Source organism: Danio rerio, chromosome 14, assembly GCF_049306965.1.
Source record: "Danio rerio strain Tuebingen ecotype United States chromosome 14, GRCz12tu, whole genome shotgun sequence".
Lineage (NCBI taxonomy): Eukaryota > Metazoa > Chordata > Actinopteri > Cypriniformes > Danionidae > Danio > Danio rerio.
In genome coordinates, this window is record NC_133189.1 from 36,281,918 (window position 1) to 36,306,812 (window position 24,895).

General features: G+C 36.0%; 1 protein-coding gene across 3 annotated transcripts; it reads left to right on the plus strand.

Annotated features, from left to right (window-relative positions):
* Positions 1 to 3,667: 3,667 nt before the first annotated feature.
* tmtops3a (teleost multiple tissue opsin 3a) lies at positions 3,668 to 23,879 on the plus strand. Of its 3 annotated transcripts, none has more exons than XM_073921131.1 (4): positions 3,668 to 4,644; positions 13,554 to 13,882; positions 19,949 to 20,182; positions 22,666 to 23,879. In XM_073921131.1, the coding sequence occupies exons 1-4, from the start codon at positions 4,599 to 4,601 to the stop codon at positions 22,858 to 22,860; spliced, it is 804 nt and encodes a 267-aa protein (XP_073777232.1). In that variant the 5' UTR covers positions 3,668 to 4,598; the 3' UTR covers positions 22,861 to 23,879.
* The last annotated feature ends 1,016 nt before the right edge of the window (positions 23,880 to 24,895 follow it).

Genomic DNA, 24,895 nt, shown 5'->3' on the forward strand with positions numbered 1-24,895 from the left:
ATGATTCTGACTGGTCAGTTTTGCCATATCTAGCCATCTGACATTTCACATGCTGGACCCTTAATCATGTCTATGTATCAACTTCCGTGCTATATCCAAAAGAAGTATGCATAACATGGTAGAATTAAGTAGATAACATTACACAAAACTCAACAGGAATTTTACTATTTCAAAAGGGCCACAACATGAGTGGTAGAGCTGCCAGACTTTTGTCTCAGGCTTAGCATTTGGAGTAGGGCCTAATTAAAACTAACACTAAATAAAACAAAGCATAAAATGTTAAAAATTGTTCCTCAGACTGCACTTCTGCTGTATATATCCATACTTATGCAACTTCTAGGTGCCGAAATGTGGGAGATCTTGAGCAATATTGTGCGATATGGCTGTATATCGGCACTTGTAGGAGACATGCATTGGCACAAGGCTGCAGGTTGAGGGCCTTGGTGTTCAACCAATGACAATATAGTCATATCGCACTGCTACAAGTGTGATAATGCATTTATACAACAGTTTGACTGCATAATTGCTTGTGTGTGTGTGTGTGTGTGTGTGTGTGTGTGTGTGTGTGTGTGTGTGTGTGTGTGTATATATATATATATATATATATATATATAAAAACACAGCCTAAAAATCCTTTTGTATGAGGAACTACTTTCTTCCGCAGCTCATTTACATGAGTGTAACATGACAACTGATCTTTAAAACAGCAGATACCATTACTACTTCACCAATGTCACTTTAGAGCTAATGTTTGAATGATGCTCTAGCGTAATGTCTAAAGTGATGACAAAACAGATGATTTTGCCCACAAATTAAGATTATAAAATGCCATCAGTCTACAGCGATTTCCCAGTATTTCTCTGTTGCAATCGGGAGATCACAATAATTAACCCTGTAAAAAAACAAAACAAAGCAAACTGTGTGGCTTCGCAAAAATGATAAAAGTATCAAACTCACCACAGATGAGGAGAAACGCATGCAGAAACATCATGAACCAGATTATGGTTATGTTTGTGATAAGGAAAAACACTAAACACAGGCATTTCATCTTTCTTTCTGTTTATTGAAGTCTGCAGGAACAAAAGCATCAGACTCGTTAAAAACCGCTTGCCAACCAACTCAGGGTTATACAAAGAATGGCCACCACAAAATACATACATTTCTAACATGTGAGTCCCATCTCACGCTCAGAGTCAACACACTACAATTACTATGGTATAAATACAGCACTACAGCATACAAAAAAGTCTGATCAACTTAGAATGTCACTCACCAGATTTATAATGATTTTATCAGCTGCAGTTTAAAATTACGCTGGGTTTTTCCTCCTCTAAGGGCTTATGATACGGTCTCTGTCGCCATCTTGTGGATGGACAACATCAACTGTCTTTGGTCTGCACAATGACAAGCTAATGGCCACCACCAACACACTGTCACTCAGAAATTATAAATATTTAAAATAGGCACTATTCTTAATAAACTGCAAAGTTACAATGCAAATCTAAACTACAATCTAAACAACTACATTCTCGATTAAAAAGCCTTTAAAGTAAATTGTGTTGTACCCCATTTATGTACCATTTTAAAAAGTGCACATATTTATATAACGAGTCAACACAAAGGAAAACATAAATTACATGTTTGGCCACAGGGAAGCTTTTGTTCATTTCTTTCTTAATGTACCTGCAAAGGCATCAGCAGCACAACTGGGTTGTAGGTTGCCAATTTGAGGTCACAAATGGTTTGAAATCTATTGACCTTATTCTAAAATGCGGAAGTGCGCCTGTTTTCGCGATTGTCTTAGAACTTTCGATTCAGTCGCCTATGGGAGAAATGACAAGAATAATAAACGGCAGAAAATGGTCAAACTACTTGCTCTACAAACAAATTTTTGCATGACTATACAGACCAAGTAGAATAATATAATAAGAAAATATTAAATTGCAACATCAAGCAGCGTAATGAGCAGTTTTTAATGTCAAAAAATGAATGGAAGTGAATGGAGATTCAAATGGCAGCGCCCGCTCGTCTGCGGAGAATAAGGTGAATATGATGTGTTGAATGTGTGAGTATTTTCATCACAGATTTGGTAACAGGACAACCTTGGAGTTATATGTTGATGTGATTATTCATATAACAAGGTTTGAGCTATAAAAAGGAGTTTTCCTGAAGGAAAGAGAAAGGTGTGAAGTATAGGAGACTATGTGGAAAGCCGGAGTGTTGACGTATGTCTTATTTACAAATTATACTTAGAAATAAAATACTGTAAAGTTCTGTAATGAAAACTCCATTTTGGATTCAAATTTTCTCATTCATAAAAATTAAACCAATGCCATCTTGCGTCTTAGAATGATCATCCAGTGAGCTAAATTGACGCTTGTGTTAAATGGTAGACAAATGTCTGAATAGTCCCTGACATAGGCGTTATTCCATTACTAATGGGCTCAACTCTATGCCCTAATCCCTTCAATGGGTTTACACTCCACATCAAAAGCTTTAAAGAGGCGAAGGAACAAAATAAATGTTCCTTGGTATGAACTTCTGTGTCATGTTGCATCATATCACATGAATGAAGACTGTCCACTGTCTTTAGAATTCTTCGATCCGAATATGGAGCCAGAAATAATACATTTACAAAATAAAATTCATACAAGCACAGCACAATTCACTTTCACAAAACCCAATTTGTACATTTTTAAACACACAATTCCTGCATTGACAAGTAAAAGTCTTAAATATTTTTAGCAAATGAATTGGATTTACATATTTTTAAATTGTGTTTTGAGTTCACGAATTGGGCTTGTGTATTAATAAATCGTGTTTTAAATTCATGAATTGGATTTGTGTATTTTTGAATCATGTTTTGAATTTATGAATTAAATTTGTACATTTATAAATCGTGTTTTAAATTTACAAATTGGATTTGTGCATTTATGAATCATGCTTTCAATTTACAAATAGGATTTTTGGAATTTTAAAATGTGTTTTGAATTTACAAATTGGATTTGTGTATTTTTAATCATGTTTTAAATTTACGAACTGAACTTATGTATTTTTGAATCGCATTTTGAATTTACAAACTAGATTTGTGTATTTTTGAACGTGTTTTGAATTTACAAACTGAATTTGTGTATTTTTGAATCGTGTTTTAAATTTACGAATTGGATTTGTGTATTTTTAAGTTGCGTTTTGAATTTACAAATTGGATTTGTGTATTTTTGAATCATGTTTTGAATTTACGAATTGTAATTGTATTAAATTTTGAGACTAATCTAGTTCCATATTTGAATGGGTCCAGTTTTGTGCACCTTGGCTGTGGAACAACCTTTTGAAATTAGTGCCCATGATTGTTCTCACTCCAAAATGCCCTTTTGACAAGGATTGTATAACCTTAAAGTAACAACTGTGTAAACTGTATAAAGAAAATAACAAACCATGTTAGAGTTCAGGTTTCCTTAAATAGTACAAGCAAAAAATTGACACTTTACAACCCCAAGAGGCCACAGTAGGAGTCGGGAATAGCAGGGAAGTGGCATAATTGGCTCTGTGCAGTATTATCCTTTACCATGTATCAATAGATTTTTTTGCTGTTTGTTGAAAAATTGCAAGGCAGTTAATGATAACTCAAAAAGTCATAAGGTCTGAGCCACATGCCTTCAGTTTTACTTGTTTGGATATTGTTTGAAAACCACTGTCCTTGTGTTCCCACAGGTACAATTGGAAGAATTTCATGACTCTTCTGGCATTTCAGCTTGTCTTTGTTATCATCACTCTTTTCAAGCCTCCACTCTCCTCTTTACTTGCACTCAATCTGTAATTCTAATACAGTCTGCAGTGACACTTCAGAGAATCCACAGCGCACAACTCAATTAGTCTGCTGACCTACAGAGGTGTCACCTTTAAATAGGGCATATTTCATTTCTGGCATTAGGAAATAATATTACTATCTCACCTCTGTTTTCAGTTTTGCCAAGCCAGTTTTCATGATAATGTGTCATTTCTTAAACAATACAGTTTGACAGCAGAGACTAAATAGCTTATGTTAACCATTGTGAGCAGAATACAATGACCTATATGAGTATCTGTGCATGAATTATGTCAGCAGCTCTTACATTGCTGATAATATGTCTTTGTTATTAACCTTCTTGTAACTGCAGTGGCTCTGGTAGTGCTTTTAACTAAAGATTATAGTATGATATAAATCATGTAATAATTAAAAGTATAAAGCCAACAAAGGAAACAAAAGTAAAGACATAAATATATGAACAAACTTCGACTTGCCATAGCATTTATATACTGCAACTCTCTGATGATTTGAAGTGCTTTTGAGTTTATTGGGGAACAACTTAATTACACATAGACTCATTCTGAAAACGTAGCCCTATATACCTTTGTGAAGATTGCGAATTACGCAGCCAGAAGTATATATGGATGCATTTCTTCTTTAAAACGAACGTTACGAGATGGTATAACACTGTTCCTTTTCATGCTTACCAGCTGACCGCTTACGTCTGTATGGACGGCTTTCCTTCTGTTACCAGTTTGTCCAGTAAGCTTGCCAAACATCAGCAGACTTGACATGCAGAGAGGGGTTGACAATGACAATGGAGTTCGAGTCCAGTGAAGAACGGTTCCAAAAAGCAGGTAAAACCAAAACAGAATCCAAAAAATAAAATAAACAAGTAAAAAACAGGGTGAGAATGTGGTCAAATCTGAAAATGTGGAAAAAATCAGGGGAGGGCTTTTCTTTTTCTGGGTTGCTTTTTAAAAATGTTGATTAGGTTTAGGGAAGTGGGTGGGCGGAGCAATCTGTGATTTTAAAAACACTATTGGTTGGGTTTAGGGAAGGAGAAGGGTAGGTCATTCGATCGGTCAGTCGTTCAGTCAGTCAGTCATTCAGTAAGTTAGTTAGTCAATTGACAGTGGTCTTTGGTGGATTTACGTGAGAAGAGCAGACAAAAATGGCACTAGTGAGAGAAATTTGAGATCTGAAAAAGCATACACGGCAGCCTCTGGTGGATTTGCGAAAACAAAAACAGCAAAAAAAAAATTAGCATATATTTGGCGCTCTCCAGAAATGTATATAGCGGTACGTTTTCAGAATAAGCCTGGGTTGACTTATATGGTTTATGTTCAATCCACTTAAATTTGTAAAAATTAATAAGGTAACTCAATTCCTTTATGTTGCTACAACACATATAGATTTTGTGGAACCCATACCCAAACAGTTGAAGGCAAAATGATGACATTTTTATTAATTTTTAAAAATATTTTCCAAGTGATGTTGAATGAAGCAAGAAAATATTTACATATATTAGAATAATTTTTTATTTATTTCTTATTATGATATGTTTTAGCTTGGCTGGAATAGAAAAAGTATTTACTTTCAAAAACAATTTTTAAGGTTAATTTTATTTAGGAATGTTCAATGGGCTAAAGAACAAACCACTGCTGTCGAATGACTAATTATTTAACCTAACTTGTCTACAGTAGTTAACTAGTTAAGCCTTTGAATTAAACTTTAAGCTCAATACTGATATCTTTAAAACTATTATGTTTTTTAAAAACTTTTTTTAACTAAGTATTTTTTTTATTTTCTAATGTCAATGTGTAATAAAAGACAGAACTGCTTTGACTATGCAATTTCTCTTCTGTAATCTGATAAATCAGTGGTGAGGAACCTGTGAGTTACAGGTGGCTATTTGACTAAAAATAAATACGTGGCTCTCCAGCGGTCTCACTTCAATAATATTTTACAGTTGAAAAAAATATAACCATCACTAGAAATCAGTTTTCTGGTGAAAATACAATTACAATTCCCTTTTATTGTGTGTGTGTGTGTGTGTATATATATATATATATATATATATATATATATATATATATATATATATATATATATATATATATATATATATATATATATATTTATATATATATATATATATATATATATATATATATATATATATATATATATATATATATATATATATATATATATATATATATACCCCAATGGCTTTTTTAAAAAATGCATTTGCCAAAAATATGAGAAATGGCAGAAAAAAGGTTCCCAACCCCTGTGATAGATCTATGACATCCCCAATTTTTAAGTTCACCTAAAAACAACAAGTAATGTATCTGACCAGCAACTCAGAACCATAAAGTTTCTGCAAAATTAAACTGCGTGTATTTTGTAGCACATCAAATCAAATCAAATCACTTTTATTGTCACATCATCAGCAGCACGTGTGCTATGAGTGAAAAGCTTAGGTGCTGGCTCCAGACAGTACAAAATTCAGACAGTGCAAATACAGACAGTGCAAATAAAAAATAAAAAAAAAAACATATAAAAGCAAAAAAATTTTTTATAAAAGCACATTTCACATTACAAACACACTAACTGTTTGCATTTTATATTTAAGTAAAGTCATTCATTCATTCATTTCTTTTCAGCTTAGTCCCGTTATTAATCTGAGGTCACCACAGCGGAATGAACCACCAACTTAATCAGTATATGTTTTACGCAGCGGATGCCCTTCCATCTGCAACCCATCACTGGGAAACATCCATAATCACTCATTCACAGATATACTACTGACAATTTAGCTTACCCAATTCACCTTTAGCACATGTTTTTGGACATGTGGGGGAAACTGGAGCACCAAGAGGAAACTCATGTGAACACAGGGAGAACATGCAAACTCCACATAGAAATGCCAACTGACCCGATGCTCGAACCAGCGACCTTCTTGCTGTGAGACAATCACGCTACCCTCTGCGTCAACGTGACACCTTTTTTAGTTTAAATATTTCAAATAAAAGGATGATATTGATATTAATGTGTAGACGTTTAAACAAATGTGTTCAAATGCTTTGTCTTTAGCCTTAAATAGTCCAAAACCCCCACAATCAAAGCTTGATTTCTTAGTGAATGGGATAAAGTGTGATGGAGGTGGTCGCCCAAAGTTATAATTAAGCATGCATACAATGACTGAATGATTCACACAAGCATTCCTTTACACAATGACTTTTAGGTGGGCTGAATTTTAAAAGGAAGTCCACAGGTTTATTACAATTAAGCTGCCATTTGGCACAACAAGCCCAGTTAGCTAAACGTCAATTTTCTAAAATACCAACAAAGGACTTACATTTGAATTTGTGATGTCTACATATAAATGAGTATTAAATATGACATATAATATGAGTATTTACTGCATACTTAATGTCTGAGCAGGACACTGTTGCTATGGATACCTACACTGGAGAACTTCTGTTCAGAGCATGAAATTGTAGAGCAATAAAAACCCACAGCCTGACTAAGGTTAAATCATCTATACTAAAACTATATTTAAGAGTTTAATGTTTCATAAAATGTAACCAATTATAATACCCACCATACATTTTTATTTTGCTTAAGAAGCTGTTTTACTTGTATACTTCTGTTCAATGCTGATCTTCAATTGGCTGTAGACCATTTGAGTGTGGTCATGTCATTGGCCCATGAACATTTCCTGTTTGTTATCAAACTATTTCATAACAAGTGTAACAAGAGGTAATTCACTCATAACTTAATGTTAAAACAGCCATCATAACATTCATTCATTCATTTTCTTTTCGGCTTAGTCCCATTATAAATCTGTGGTCGCCACAGCAGAATGAACTGCCAACTTTATACATTTTCTTTTCCGCTTAGTCCCTTTATTAAGCTGGGGTTGCCACAGCGGAATGAACTGCCAACTTATCCAGCATATGTTTTATGCAGCTGCATAAACATTCCATTCCAGCTGCAACCCATTACTAAGAAACATCCATAAACACTCATTCACACACATACACAATAAACAATTTAGCTTACCCAGTTCACCTACCGCATGTCTTTGGACTGTGAAGGAAACCAGAGCACCTGGAGGAAACATATGCATCACAAACACGATGAGAACATGCAAACTCCTCACAGAAATGCCAACTGATCCAGCTGAGGCTCGACCCAGCAACCTTCTTGCTGTGAGGCAATTGTGCTGCCCACTGCTCCATGCAGAATTCAGAAAAAAATAAAAAATAAAAACTTTTACTTTGCTGGTTGAAAGTCTCTCCACATCATGACAGCAATCAAATTAAGTGGTTCACATGCTCTTATATGTATTTTGATCCTCTGTGGAAGATGTAGTGATGTTGTCTAGTGCACATTCATATATTCAGGAGATGGCTGTGAATGGCGATTTGCAGTGTGGGACGTATGCTTTCAGTGTTATTAGCCTAATGTTAGCGTTCACCAAGATCTCCTGTTGCAACTTCATTACTTATAGTTGTTGATACTTGTACTTATACACTTATAATGCATAAGAGACTGAACAATATTCAGTGCTCAAAAACACTCACAACAAAATTTTCTTTTGTTCTATACTTAAGAATATTTTTAAAAGATTCTTTGTAGCAGCAAATTTTCAATAAACATTCAGATAGCCCACATTGATAAAAACAATGTTTTAATGTAATAAGCCAATATGTGATATGCTCTTTTCTCTCAACAAAATGGTATGAGTTTCTGGTTTCCAGAATGTTTTCTATTGGTTAGCCAGATGAAATTAACATCTAACTTAGAAAGTTCTCTTTGTTACCAAAAACTCTTGCTACAGCTTTTAGGGAAGTGCAGCTTTTGGTTGCAAACGCTCAAAATAAGCAAATTATATTGAAACACGAGCTTATGGAAATGCTATATGGAAATGTTTGATATTATGGTAATCCGAAAAATGAAGAAGAAACATGTTTTTTTGCTGTTAAACCATGGCAACCACAAATGAAGCATGGTTTTGCAACAACCCACCCTTCCGCCAAGTTGTTCATTAGCATTTAATTGGCAAGCGTTAAAAGACGCGCGCACTTACCTCAGTTACAAAATTGACCCATGTTGAAACGATGTATCAGTGTCTAAAAATAAAATGTAGACTACTTTCCCCAAGACCATCCTCCTCTTTTGATTTCACTTTCTCTAGAGTGAGACCCCCCTCCACCACCCCCACACAGCTCATAATTCGCACCCTGGTCATCTGTGATCAGAGAGCGGGGGTCAGCGGCGCAGAGGCAGAGTGTCGATGGTGGGCAGCGCGTCAGTGAGGTGGAGACATGAAAACTGTGAATCTTTCCGCCAGGAAAGTCATAGTGTCAACATCATTTCCCCGTGCAGTGAGGCTGCTATGGTCGTCTACATCTGGAGTTTGAACATCAGCAGCAAAGACACTTCTGCGCTTAACCAAAGTGGCAATGTGAGTTCAGGGGATCCTCTGGAGCCCCATGACAGCCCACCCGGCCTGAGCAGGACCGGCCACACGGTGACCGCCGTCTGCCTCGGAGCCATCCTGCTGTTGGGATGCCTGAACAACCTCTTTGTCCTGCTCGTCTTCGCGAGGTTTCGCACACTGTGGACTCCTATAAACCTGATCCTGCTGAACATCAGCGTCAGTGACATACTGGTCTGCTTGTTTGGGACTCCCTTTAGCTTCGCGTCCAGTCTCTATGGGAAATGGCTTTTGGGACATCACGGCTGCAAATGGTACGGTTTCGCCAATTCGCTTTTTGGTAAGTTTTGCTGAAGTTCATTCAACAGGGAACTTCCGTTTACGAGCCCTCAGAGAATTTAGATGAACTTTTTCTCGCTATTGCTTTGCTGATATCAGGATTTTAACTGTACTCTTTCAAATGCTTGAGAATCTTAATATTTTAGTATAGAATCTTAATATTTTAGTAGAGAATCAAAATAGAGCTGCGCAAATAGGAAAACTATTAAGGACATACATTTTACAACAACAACAAATATATAAGACTTTATAATACATTAAACATTAGCTAGAACACATTAGACCAATATATTTCACAAAATGTATTAATCACTGAGGATGTTAATTGATAAGTATGCTGTATTGACAAATTCAGAACAGATTATATTGCTTTATAATTAATTGAAATTTTGTTGAAATTAATTTGATCAAAGATTAATAAATGCTGTAAAATATTGTTTTGATTGTTCATGATAATGAACTTAGTTATATGTTTAATAAAAGAAACCTTATTGTGACTATCAAAATGAGAATTTATTGAAATTCAAGTAATATTCAAAGTACTTTTACCCCTAAAGGAACCATATTGTTAACCAATTTATTGACTTTTTTGGAATGCATTTGTATCACTCTACAAGTCACAAAATGTAAGATTGCAAATGTTACTTATAATAAACTTGCAACGTGTAGCAAATAAGGGGTTAACCAAAGATAATCAATTTAATTACATATTAATTACATATTTAATTACATATGTAAATTACAGAATTGTCAACATTATGTAATTTGCAAAAAGTGGGCTTATACAAATTAAAGTAATAATTTATTGATTCATTTATTCATTCTACTGTTATTAATGAATTGATCATTTTATGCAATTAGTTAAACCTAAATTAAATAAATTGTGTCTTGATTTTGTAACTATCAAAACCACAAACAAATAATAGTTTAATTAGTACTAAAATATTCTTATTACATTTTTGAGTAAACACTGCTTAACCATCTGACTCCAAAATCAGCACAAAATTGGGGTCAATGTCTATGTTTTACACTTAAATATAGTATTAATTTGAATGTTTTTATTTATTCTGGTGTAAAATGGTAAAAGTGTTTCCTTGTTAACATTAAAATGTGACCAGATTGGAATTCTATTATGATTTATTATCGGTATTATTTTTCACATTTTGGTTTGTTAACCCTTTGACTGACCCACCAAACGGTTGACCATGTTTTTACAGTTAAAACTTAAATAATGACTGTTAAAGTCATTTATAGAATAACTGTTTTTAATAATGGCTTACACACACAGCATTGTTGGTTTAAAAAAAAAATCAAACAAACATCCTTTTGCACTACAACACTTGATTTTGGCTTTATTGTAAAACAAAAAAACAAGAAAGCATGTTAAATGAGAATCTGAAATATTTTATGGCATACTTTAAAAAAAGATGCAAAAAAGTAGATTTCGTGTTCAGAAATGTTTCATTTTATTTTTTTTTAAAATTGGTCTTACACTTCATATTTTTAGATTTTTTATAGTATATGTATTTTACCATAAACCGATATATCAACCATTTGGTAGAGGCTGATATTTTAGAAATTATGGGATGTGTTGGAAAAAAAATGCATTGAGTGCGTTAACTAGCGACATTAGGAGTTAAGAAATGCAATCCAAACAGTTTTTTTCTTGGTGGGGTAGTTAAAGGGGTTAAATAAAAGACCACAGCACTTCGTGTGTAGCAGAATACCGTGTTGCAGTTATTAAACTTTCAAAAACAAAGATACAAATGCATGTACCTTAAACGTACAGATTAGTACCGAAAATATACATAGCCTATTACTACCCAAGCACTAAAATGTATCTTTTGAAAAGTTTACCCATGAAGTGACAGTTTTTGTACACTTATTTACGAGATCGTAAAGTTATTTTAGTGTTCTACCTAAAGAAAACTGCTATTGATCATGTCTAGTTCATATTAGAAGATATGCTATTTTCAGTCTGATGCAAAATTTCCACATATGCTCAAAATAGGCCAAGCAAGAATCACTGTGTACCTTATTTAGGAGTCGCCTCAGAAGTTGGTGTTTCTCCAGTGATCTGACATTTGAATGGAGAGCTCGTTTAAGGCTTTTAATTACCCCAGTGGGAGTGTTGTGACACCCCCTGTGCTCCTGTGTTGTGTAGAGGAACTGCAGGGAAGATTGCAGAACACTTTTACCCAGAATATGTAAACCTAAAATCCATTGAAGGGGAATGTATTCATAGGGTTCATCATTTTCACATTTATTTTTAATGATCACATTCCTCACAGACATGATGTTTACGATCACATTAAACACATTCATTAATGGTCACACTTTTTCTCAGAAGTGTTTTAGACAACTTGACAAATTGAATAATATTTGTTGTCAACAGCTTGTTTTAGCTTCATTGTATAAAAGAGGAGTCCTTATATAAGAGTGTAATGTATAATGTCATTATACCTTTGACTTTCCCTGTAACCTTGCTTCTTGATGCTGTTTGGATAACACGATCACTACCGTAATGAGTACCTTGTGTCGGTGCTGTAAAACAGAAAGGTTATCGCATTATTCTAAATTTGTTTAGATTTAGTCACTCTGAGAAGTTGTTTCGAGCCTTTCAAATGTAGTTTTATTTTAATTTAATACCATTTTAGTTTTACCCACTCACTTTCATTTGGCTTAGTTTCATCAGGGGTCGCCACAGGTAAATGAACCGCCAATTACTCTCGCATATGATTTATACAGCAGATGCCCTTCCAGTCACAGCCCAGCACTAACTTGTTTATCCAATTTACCTACGTATACCTATACCACACAACTTTGAAGTATGGGGGAAACTGGAGTAGTCAAAGAGAACCCATGTGAACACGGGTAGAACATGCTAACTTCACACAGAAATGCTAACTGGTCCAGCCTGGACTTGAGTCAGCGACCTTATTGCTGTGAGGTGGCAGTTTTGTTTTTTGTTTCAGTTTAATATAATTAACAAAAAACTTGAATTGAAAAATCTAAAATAAACAGTTAATTTAAGTAGACTGTAACAACGCTGGCAGCAAGGTTCAAGATCCGGCTGGGTCAGTTGGCATTTCTGTGTGGAGTTTACATATTCTCCCCGTGTTTGGATGGGGTTCCTTCTGGTACTCCGGTTTCCCCCAAAGTACAAAGACATGCGATATATGTGAATTGGGTGAACAAAATTGGCTGCATGTATGAGTGTGTGTGTGAATGCGAGAGTGTATGGATGGTTCCCAGGGTTGTGGCTGGAAGAGCATCTGCTGTATAAACATGGCAGAATAGTTGGCAGTTCATTCCACATTCAGCTGCATGCTTATTCCAGAGCCAGATCATTTTAAGTAGACAATAGTAAGAAACTCTTTGCTGTTGACAAAGCTATTTTGGACTCTTGGAATTAAGTTCTTGCAACTTAAAATGACCAACATCAGCTCATTCTGAAAACATAGCCCAATATAAATTTCTGGAGATCACGAATTATGTAGCCAGAGCTACGTATGGCAGGATTTCATCTGTAAAATGAACGCTACGGGCGGTATGACGCCGTTTCTTCTTTTGTTAACCAGCTGACCGCTTATCTGCATGTAGACAGGTACATAATCAAAATGACCCTGGGTTGCAAATGACTTTCATGACTAAAATTAATGTTTTAAAGCTAAATATTTAATGTAAAAAAAATGTTTTCATCTATTTTGATGTAAAATAATAGCAGTCATTAATAAACTACTTCAGCACTGCAGTTTATTTGGGTAGTGTAGGAAAACTCAGAAGCAAAGACCTAATCTTTTTTTCAGTCATCTACATACTGGTGGTCTTTTGTGGCTATACGAATGCATTTGAATGCATTTACACTAGAAAGGATATCCAGACCAATGAGGATTTCTGTGATATAACATACAAATCACAATAAAAATGAATTTGTCCTGAGTGACAATTTTTCCTCTTTACACCAAACAGGAATTGTGTCTCTGATGTCTCTTTCTATACTGTCATACGAGCGTTATGCTGCCCTGCTGCGGGCCACCAAGGCCGATGTGTCTGACTTCCGCAGGGCCTGGCTCTGTGTGGCTGGTTCCTGGCTATATTCACTGCTATGGACTCTTCCACCATTTCTGGGCTGGAGCAACTATGGTCCTGAAGGACCCGGGACTACATGCTCAGTGCAATGGCACCTGCGCTCAACCAGCAGCATCTCGTACGTCATGTGCTTGTTCATCTTCTGTCTGCTTCTGCCCCTCGTGCTCATGATCTTCTGCTATGGCAAAATCCTGCTACTCATCAAAGGGGTGAGTGAGAGTGGATTTAATACTAAACTCAATTTGACAGTATCTCCTTTAAATGTTTGAGTGTGTGTGTGTGTCATTCTGGTGTGTGTTATTCTACTGTAACAAATCCAACTAAGGTAAGTAACTGTTCACCTGATATGCCATTTTTGCAACTCAGGTTCATTGTGATTATGTAGCCCTGTATACATTTCTGGAGAGAGTAAATTTTGTAGCCAGAGGTACGTATGGCTGCATTTCTTCTTTAAAATTAACGATACGGGGCGGTATGACAACGCAGATGACTTCTGTTTCTTTTCACGCAACCAACTGACTTCTTACCTCCGTGTAGATGGCTGTTCCGCTGTTACCAGTTTGCCCAGTGGCTCACTGCTTACGTTGGCGCACTTGAGACAGGAGGTTGACAATAACCATGAGGTTCAAGTCTGGTGAAGAACAGTTCCAGAAAGCAGGTAAAACAAAAATAAAAGGCAAAAATAAAATAAACAAGTAAAAAACAGGGTGAGAATGATTTAGGGAAAGCAGTGGGCGGGTCAATTGGTGCTTTAGAAAACACTATTGGTTGGGTTTAGGGAAAGAGGTGTGTGGGGGCATCAATTAGTCAGTCGACAGCGGCCTCTAGTGGATTTATGCGAGAACAGTAGTCATGAAAGGCACTTTCGAGAGAAATGTATGTAGGAATATGTATCCAAAATGTGCCTGGGTTGCATTTATGACTTTAAAATAAGTCAAATTAGCACCTATTGTGGATGACTAAAGATTGGCTAGCGAAATCACACATTCACAACTCTCTAAGGTATAAGCTCTTAAATTATCTGTTTTTTTCACCTTCTCTAAATTGTTGCTGGTGCCTCTCTATGGTTGAAAGGTTAAGAGAAGCTTTCTCTCAATGAATAATGGCGCGAATGCAAGTAAACTGTAGGCCTATCGAAATAATCAATAAAGATAAAAATGACTCAGTTATTATTGATGATGCATAAAAACCAATTCTAGCAACATTTTAGCTGATTGTGCAACATCTCTATCTCTACTGGAGGTGTCAGTATGGTTAAAAAACCCTATAGTATTTATTATACATTTCTATAGTATATTTTCATGTGGGTGTCTAACTGAAAATAGATCTGGTAGCAGATATCACAGCCTCTGTTACTTTTTACCTTGCTATTTTTTGTTAACATTTATTATTATTTATTTGTTTAGGATAAAATGTTTCTGATTCCAATGCCTAAATATTAAATTGTTAAAATGACTATAATTAAATGAAATATTTTAAGAATAAAGTATTCTGTGTTCTTTGGAAGAGTGCAAACTTGCATTGTGATGATATTATATTGTCACTCTGGAGTATATAATGTGTGGCATAAAATCGTCTTAAAATGACAATAATATAGTTTATTGCAAAATATTTTGGTGCAATTTATCGTCCAACAAAATATAGATTCGGGACAGGACTAGTAAACTGATTCCAAATCCTTGGAAAGGGAAACTCTTATAACTGCATATGCAGTAAGCCCTACACCTCTTCATCACAAGATTTTTTATTGCATGCCTTTAGTAAATTATAACAGAGGATTTGCAATCCAGATATTATCTGCTTGTTAATCTGGTGCTATGTTGGTAAGTACTTTCAAAATCAGCAAGTCACTTGATTTCTTAAGTGGTTTAAAAAGAAAACGGTTCAATGAATGATTCAATGACTCATAAAGAGTCATTTGTCACTGGCATGTAACCTGCAGAAAGAATTACTGTAAAATCTGGGTTTGTAATGCGCAAACGCGAATGAGCAGAGTAATAGTGAAAGATCCCAGCGCTGTTGTAAAACAGCAGTGGCTGACAATTAATACACCCTATAGTCTCCTTGCACCGTGTTAATTTCCCTTCTGAGGAAATGAATCCGTTGTACCAGAAATCCACAATGAGGTATCATAGGCAGAGTCTAATTAACATTTCAACCCAGCAAACTCACAGATAACAATACTTGGAGATCAAAGATCCTGCTTTCTTGGCTTCTTTTTTATCCATTTGATATTGATTTGTCCAGCTCGAGAATAAGAACAAAGCACTTTAGGGCAAAAGGTTAGACAGTATTCAGGGAGATGCAGGCTTTAGGTTTTGTGACTCATCCATGCCTGAGGCAGATTTCATAAACACATCACTGTGTGAAAGAATATGTAATGAGCGTTTCCAGCAGGTAGTAAGGCAACGAGCCTGTAGTCGCCGGAGCGATTCCATGAATGAATCACCATCAGAGGTATTTTTAGAATGAGGAGCCTGTTACTATTGGTGACGAGCGGTTATGCAACAAACTTATTTCCTCCAGGATTCACTCTGTTCAGTAGCAGACGCTGCATTGTGTGTCAGACAAATGGAGAGAGCTGCTTCCATAGCACATTCGAGTGGGCCAGTCGCTACAGCCCTGCAGCTTTTCTTAGAAACACAAACATGGAATTCTGATGGGATTCAAAGTGGGGTATCACGAAAAAAGAGAGAGACCACTGTAAAACTGATGTCTGAGAAAGTAATTGGATTCCTAAAATAGTCACTCCAGACATGTGGCATGAAATTGATTTCTATTATACGATTCTATAGATTGTCTAAAGAAAATGCATTCAGATACAATTAAAAGGGGCTTTTGAGGGTGTTTATGAAGGAATAATTTGGAGATGAGAGCAGCACAGTGGCTCAGTGGTTAGCACTGTCGCCTCACAGCAAGAAAGGTTGCTAGTGAAAGCCCTGGCTGGGTCATTTGGCATTTCTGTGTGGAGTTTGCATGTTCTCCATGTGTTAACGTGGGTTTTCTCTGGTTGCTCCCTCCTACAGTCCAAAGACATCCAGTACAAGTGAACTAAATTGACCATAGTATATGAGTGAGTATTGAGTGTGTATGGGTGTTTCCAAGTACTGGGTTGCAGCTGGAAGGGTATCCACTGTGTAAAACATATGCTAGATAAGGATTTGTTTGTAATACATATTTTTTTACAATGTTATACTGATTCTACAAATTGCCAAAGGACACTTTCGGAGGCAATGGGATTACATAGAAAACACTTTGGCGAGCTGGAGCTGTCAATACAATTACAATCATCTAGTGAAACATGTAAAAGGTGTAAATGACGACATGAGCCCGATGCAGGGTGCACCGCTTCTCTCATCAGCACTCATTTGCCACCGCTGCTGAATGGAAGTTCACATTCAGTCCCCGACCGGCAGGAGATCTTCATACAGAGAGATTACTTCAGGATGGGAAGGGGATAGGGAAGGTTAACAGACTCCAGAGGATAGAAGTCACGATGCTCAGATTTGACGCATGAAGGAGCCATCTGCCAGTCTTCCTTAGGTTCGCAAACAGCCTGCACACATGGCAAGCTAATTCATACTAAGCACGTTCACATCATGGGCTGTTTGCTGTAGGATAGACCATGTGCTCTACAGATAGATGAAAGCTTTTAGTTTGACTTAGATGGTTGAGAAGACCTGTTTTTATTTCAGATGTAACATTTAAAGTAGATATTGAAGATTAGACGTTGCTTCCATTGACTTAAACAAAATACACACGCGTTTCAAGACTTTGAACTTGCTAATAATCAAATAGAGCAAAGAGTATGCAACCTTGGCATGCTGAATCCAGAATTTAAGTCAACCCAGGCTCATTACAGATACGTACCCAGGCCTACATTTCTGGGGACAGAAAAATACCTAACTGGAGGTATGTCTGCTCAGTTTTTGTTTTTACAAATCCACCAGAGGTTGCCGTGTACACTTTTTGATTATCTCATATTTCTCGACTTCCGGTTCCGGGGCGCATGGGGAAGGCTGCTCGTGTCTAGGCTCCAACAATCCTCCTAATAATTTAATACAATCGATCCTCAGATTTAATGATTACTTGTCAAAAAGTGTTTTCAAGAGATTCAAGAACACGTTAAGCTTTGACAATGCCAAAAAACTCGAAAAAAGAAGACAAAATACAAGAAGAGATCGACAACGTCCATGGCAAAGCCGGCAACGCAGAGGAGGCAAGTTGTCAATAAAGGTGGCACAACTTCTCCTATTATAATATATAACACAGCTTTAAAAGCCTCAGTCAATCAAAAATTCGACACCTTTAAACAAACGATTGCAGAATTACGTACGACACTGACAACGAACACAGAAAAAATTGCATCGATTGAAGAGGCTTGCACTGACTACAAGGTACGCCTGTCAGCAGTACAAAAGCAGTGTGCAGAGCTGGTGGATGAATGCAAACGCCTCAGAGAAAAAAGCGATGATCTCATATCTCATATTTCTCTTTCTCCTCCTCTTCTTGCATAAATCCACCAGAGAATGCTATATACATTCAGCAGACCAGGGGTGCGTTTCTGAAAACCATCATTAACCAACTAAGGTCGCAAGTTCTGTTGTACAAGCATAGTTTCCTGATCTGGCGTTTCACAAATCCATCGTTCCAACGAACATTCGCAAACTGCATTGCAAACTTGTACTCTTGCAATTACACCTCTAGAGCTGTAGTTATAAGCATAGTTGCAGGTTGTGTTCTATTCCTAGTTATCCCCCTATTCCTTTCAAACCTTCCAACATTTGATTTAAAAAAAAAAAAAACACATTAATCTTTCAGTCATCTCTCCTAGGTGTAATTCGCTTTCAAAGTAATTTTTACAGTTCAGTTTCAGCAATCTTCATATTGACAATTGCCCTTCCTTCATAGTGCACTTTGAAAACATTTATGTCCATTTGAACACAGCCATAGCTCTTGACGAAAGCTACAGGTGATCTATTAATTAAAAGAGGAATTTACGTTACGTCTCCAAAGCTTGTAAAAACAAAATATATAGCTTACGTGAATGCTTTTAATTTATATTACGTTATTTATTAATGGATCTGTACTTATATGACATTGGTCTGTTGGTTAAAACATTTCTGCAGTGGTTTGAATGTGTCAAATTGTATTGTAGATTAAGAAATATAAGTTGATTAAAAATAAGAAAAAAACTATATCCAACTTAATATTAACAAAAATAAAAATTATATTTAAAATTAAACTTTTTTGGCGACGCTGTGGAGCAGTAGGTAGTGCTGTCGCCTCACAGCAAGAAGGTTGCTGGCTCGAGCCTCGGCTGGGTCAGTTGGCATTTCTGTGTGGAGTTAGCATGTTCTCCCTGTGTTCGCATGGGTTTCCTCTGGGTGCTCTGGTTTCCCCAACAGTCCAAAGACATGCGGTACAGGTGAATTGGGTAGGCTTAATTGTCCGTAGTGTATGAGTGTGGATGAGTATGATTGTGTTGATGTTTCCCAGGGATGGGTTGCAGCTAGAAAAGCATCCGCTGCATAAAAACTTGCTGGATATGTTGGCGGTTCAATCCACTGTGGTGACCCCAGATTAATAAAGGGATGAAGCCGAAAAGAAAATGAATGAATGAATGAGTTGGTTCAAATGATGGATCTGCGACAGAAAAATTATGGTTTTGGGAAACACTCATCATTACATTGACAGTCGAGTGACTGACTGACCTACCCAGCCCCGTCCCTAAACCCAACCAATAGTGCTTTCAAAAGCAATCTAGAAAAAGTAAAGGTGTCGCGTGCCCTGTTTCAGCATGTTGTTTTTCTTTTTCTTTTTTGCTTTACATGGTTTCTGAAACAGTTCTTTAACAGACTCAGACCTTGTCGTTGTGGTTATTTCAGCTCTGCATCCACAATCCATCTGCATATGCAGCGAGCTACTGGACAAACTGGTAACACCAGAAAAGTCATCCATAGGGAGGCAATAAGTCAGATGGTGGGGCAAAAAAGAAACATTAGCCGTTGGTGGCATCATACTGCTCCGTAGCGTTCATTTTAAAGAAGAAATGTGGCCATATGTACTTCTGGCTACATAATTTGTGCTCTCCAGAAATGTAGACAGAGGTATGTATCCACAATGAGCTTGTGTTGATTCAATTAATTTAGTACTCATCAGTACTTAGAGTAGTAATCATTTAAAGAGAGGAGTTGTGGTGTTGTCATTGGACGTAGGTGAAATTGCTATACACTTTGCTTAATGCATCATTAAGCATTTCCTTTTCGGCTCAGGTAACAAAAATCAACCTGCTGACTGCGCAGAGGAGAGAGAACCACATTCTTCTGATGGTTGTCACTATGGTATCCTGCTATCTGCTGTGCTGGATGCCTTATGGGGTGGTGGCCCTGCTGGCCACCTTTGGCAGGACGGGACTAATCACTCCTGTAACCAGCATAGTGCCATCAGTCCTGGCCAAGAGCAGCACTGTGGTCAACCCAGTAATCTATGTGCTTTTCAACAACCAGGTGAGTGCACAGATGGAATGCAAATCAGTTGGTGCACCAATATGTTTTTACATCTTATAAAAGTGCACTGATTTGACCAGATATATATAATTGAATAACTAAATATAAAATCTGGAATAACACCAAATACATTTATTTATTATTAAAAATGATCTATATGTTTTTTTTTTCAATCAGTACACTTTAAGAGAATGTAAAAGCTTTTTATTAAGCAAACTGATAAAAAATCTGAGGGCATTAATTTGACAGAACTTGATTATGTACACTACCGGTCAAAAGTGTGGGGTCAGTAGGATTTTTAATGTTTTAAAATAAGCTTCTCCTGCTCACCAAGCCTGCATTTGTTTAATCAAAAATACAGTATAAATCATAAAACTTTGAAATGTTATTGCACTATAAAATAACTGTTCTAAAGCATTTTATTTTTTAATTAAATAATTTATTCCAGTGATTTTAAAGAGTCACATGATCCTTCAAAATTACTCTAATTCATTCATTTATTTTCCTTTCGGCTTGGTCCATTTATTAATATGGGGTCGCCACAGCGGAATGAACCACCAATTTATCCAGCATATGTTTTACACAGCGGATGCCCTTCCAGCTGCAACCCATCTCTGGGAAACATCCATACACACTCATTCACACTCATACTTTATGGACAATTTAGCTTACCCAATTCACCTGTGCCGCATGTCTTTGGAATTTGGGGGAAACCGGAGCACATGGAGGAAACCCACGCGAACGCAGGGAGAACATACAAACTCCACACAGAAATGCCAACTGACCCAGCGGAGGCTCGAACCAGCGACCATCTTGCTGTGGGGCGACAGCACTACCTACTGCGCCACCAAATGACTCTAGCAGTAATTATTATTATTGTTATTATTATAAATAATAATATTATTATTAATAGTAATAGTAATAAAAGCAATAACAACTGGAGTAATAATTTCATTTAAAACGACATAAATTAAGTAATAAATGAATATTTAATAAAGAAATATTTAACAATTTAACTTTTTTTTACATTTAATAAATGCCACCTTGATGAACAGAATAATTTTCTTTAAATTATTATAAAAAATTTATAATAATAAAAAAACTGACCCCACACTTTTAACCGGTAGTGTATATGATTATGATTATATAATTCAACAATTAAATATACAAATTCAAACAATAACATCTACATTAATTTATTATTTAAAACACAATTGTTTTACCATTTACTTTTTTGTAAAAACAATTTAGTTTTATCCAGACAAATTCTAGAAATCTTTTTACTTTGCATACAGTTTTATTTAAAGTTAGGTTTTACCGGTTTTTACTCCTTTAATTTGATAGGACTGTAGAGTACAGCAGAACAAAGAAAGAGAGTTGGATTGACAAAGGACTTTCAAGTTAGTAATATTACCAAATGCACCATAGTACTGCAAAAAAACAAACAACAACAAAAAAACAAAAACTAAACCTGACTAATGTGGTCTGGATAAAAGTGTCTGCTAAATTAATACATGTAAATAAATGAATGTGCTAACTGCAAAGCTACTGCCACCATCAGCTACTACAGCCACTTTCCGAGCAGCATTAAAAGTGTTTTTTATTTTTATTATTATATAGTATAAACTATATTATGTTTTATGTTGGCGAGGCAGTGGCGCAGTAGGTAGTGCTGTTGCCTCACAGCAAGAAGGTCACTGGTTCGAACCTTGGATCAGTTGGCGTTTCTGTGTGGAGTTTGCATGTTCTCCCTGCCTTCGTGTGGGTTTCCTCCGGGAGCTCCGGTTTCCCCCACAGTCCAAAGATATGCGGTACAGGTGAATTGGGTAGGCTAAATTGTCCATAGTTTCTGAGTGTGTGTGTGTGGATGTTTCGCAGAGATGGGTTGCGGCTGGAAGGGCATCTGCTGCGTAAAAACTTGCTGGATAAGTTGGCGGTTCATTCCGCTGTGGCGACCCCGGATTAATAAAGGGATGAAGCCGAAAAGAAAATGAATGAATGAATGTTTTATGTTAAAAAAATATTTTTGCAAATGGTGATATTTCTTTTCAGGATTCTTTGACAAAAAGAAAATTACTGTCATCATGTGCTGCAGTTTCCACAAAAATATCAAGCATAATAACTGTTTTCAGCCTTGATAATAACCAGAAATGTTTCTTGAGCGGCAAATCAGCATGTTAGATTATGCTCTGAAAGATTTCTCAATCGTACAGACCCCAAAAAAAACGTTTAAACAGTATTGTATACTATACTAAAATGTGCAAACTTTGTACCTTTTGTATACTTCACAAACCACAAGCACATATAATTTCATTTTGCACTACAATCACTCATACATGAACTGTTTTCCACTGAAACAAAGCCCTACCTCAAATGCCACACCAAGTAAATTTTCCAATCGTGCAGACTTGTGGTTGATTACATAAGATCATGGTGATGTACCCCTAAAAAGCACCACCTCATTCTCTCTTCATCTGTTTCAGTTCTACAGGTGTTTCGTAGCATTTCTGAAATGTCAAGGCGAACCATCTGTCCATGGACAGAATCCACAGCATAGCAGCAAAGAAGATCCACACGTGTTCAGGCCCTGTGACGGGGCCTCAATTCATCGCAGCGCAGAGGGCCCTCAGAAAAAAGAGCAGCACTCTCTGTCCTTGGTGGTTCACTACACACCCTGACACTCTCCATGATCTTACAGACCAGCATTTAGAATCTGCAGAATTGACAGCATGGTGATTGTCATACTTTAAAACGCAATGTAAAGTCTCATAGAACAAATACTGTATATTATAATTGCTGAGCAGCTGCCTTTTTTTCTTTTTTTTCTTTTCTTTTGGATTTCAGTGCATTTAAGATGCTTAATGGCTGAAAATGTGTGTGCAATGTTTAATGAACACTAATAATGTATTTTTAAGAATATGTAAATACATATTACTCTCAGTGCACTGATAATATATAGAATACTTGACTGAAGAAACACGTTGTTAACAGTGCAGTTCACTAGCTAGTTTAATTGTCTGTGCTAGACTAAGTGTAGTGACATTTGTTGCCAACAGTTGGAGCTACTGCCCATGTCAAACTACAGTCAGACACACTCATGATTATGCACGTTCAACTCAACTAGGGAAGGTTTAATCAAAAATCATGCAATATTTATAAGATGTATCCTTAACACACACACAACACACACATAAATAATATTGGACTTATTAGCATATAATTTGAAATGACATCTTACGTCATTATTCCAGACGTATTTTGGGTCTTGAATAATTCCAGCATAATTTCCAGAAAGTGTGAAAATCTGAATATGTGGCATTTTCATAGTCAGTTTCACGGGCCCACAGTCTGACTCCTTTTCAGCAACACACAAGCACACATAGAGCACGCAGTGAGTCATACATACATGACAAAGTATTTCTTCCCATCCCTGGAAACAGAAATGAACATGATGTCTGCAGTGTATTTTTGCTGAATTGTTTCTCCCTGGAATTATTTCAACCTGTCTTCGCATATTACAGCCATGTTCACTGTACCATGAATATTATAATGACAATTCAACTCCTTTTCGATGTATTGAACTAAATATAATTTTTTTTTCACACTCTGGTAAACTGAAAGTTATTCTAAGTATTGCTTTTAACACAGCATGAAGGAACTTTATATAACATATAATAATAAAAATTCACTTATTATTATTTAGAAGCAGGGTTAACACATTTTTTTAATCTGGGTTTATAAAACCCTGTGGAGAGTTATTATTATTTTAACACTGTTAGTCCATAAAGAGGATATGCACAACAAACTGCTCTATAAGCAAGAGACATTTTTTGTATCTTGTTTTATTAGTCAAATTTTAGTCTTATACCTATATTTATGGCACTGTTTTACACAAGACGCCTTTAAAGGAGCTATTAAAGTTGAGTATAACTAGTGTCAATCACACAATAATAAAATAAGGAACTGTGTTTTTGAACCACACTAAAGTTAAGTTTATTATACTGTACACTCTTTACATATATTAACACATTTATGTATATCAACACATTGTTATTGAAGGCTATAGAGCTTATTGTAGTGTTAACTATTGTAAAGTGATAAACTAATAACTACTATAGTATAATTGAGTATTTATAACAGTAGACTGGTGTATTTTAGTATAATATAACTTATGGTTGTAGAAAATATTATATACAGTTGAAACCAGAAGGTTACATACACAGTATCTAAAGGCACATAACCTTTTTTTAAATGTCAGATGTTAAATGTGACTAAACTTTTTCTCTTTTCTATTTGCCTAATACCAGAGTAAAGGAAGTGAGATTTATTTAGATGTTTTATTACTTACTTGAAAGTATTTTTTTACATACATAAAGTTTACATACATTAAGATTACTGTGCCTCTGAAAAGTCTCAGATGATTGTGTCAAGAACTTTCTGACAACTTTTAAGTTAATTTGAGGCACAACTGTAGAATGGTATTTAAGACAACATGGGAAAATCTAAAGAATTCAGCCAAGACATCAGGAAGATAATTGTGGACCTCCACAAATCTGGTTCTTCTTTAGGTACAATTTTCAGATGCCTGAAGGTGCCACATTCATCAGTTCAAACAATAATACACAAGTATAAACAACATGGGGATGTCCAGCCATCATACCACTCAGAAAGGAGAAGAATTCCCGTCTCCCAGAGATGAACGTGCTAAAACTA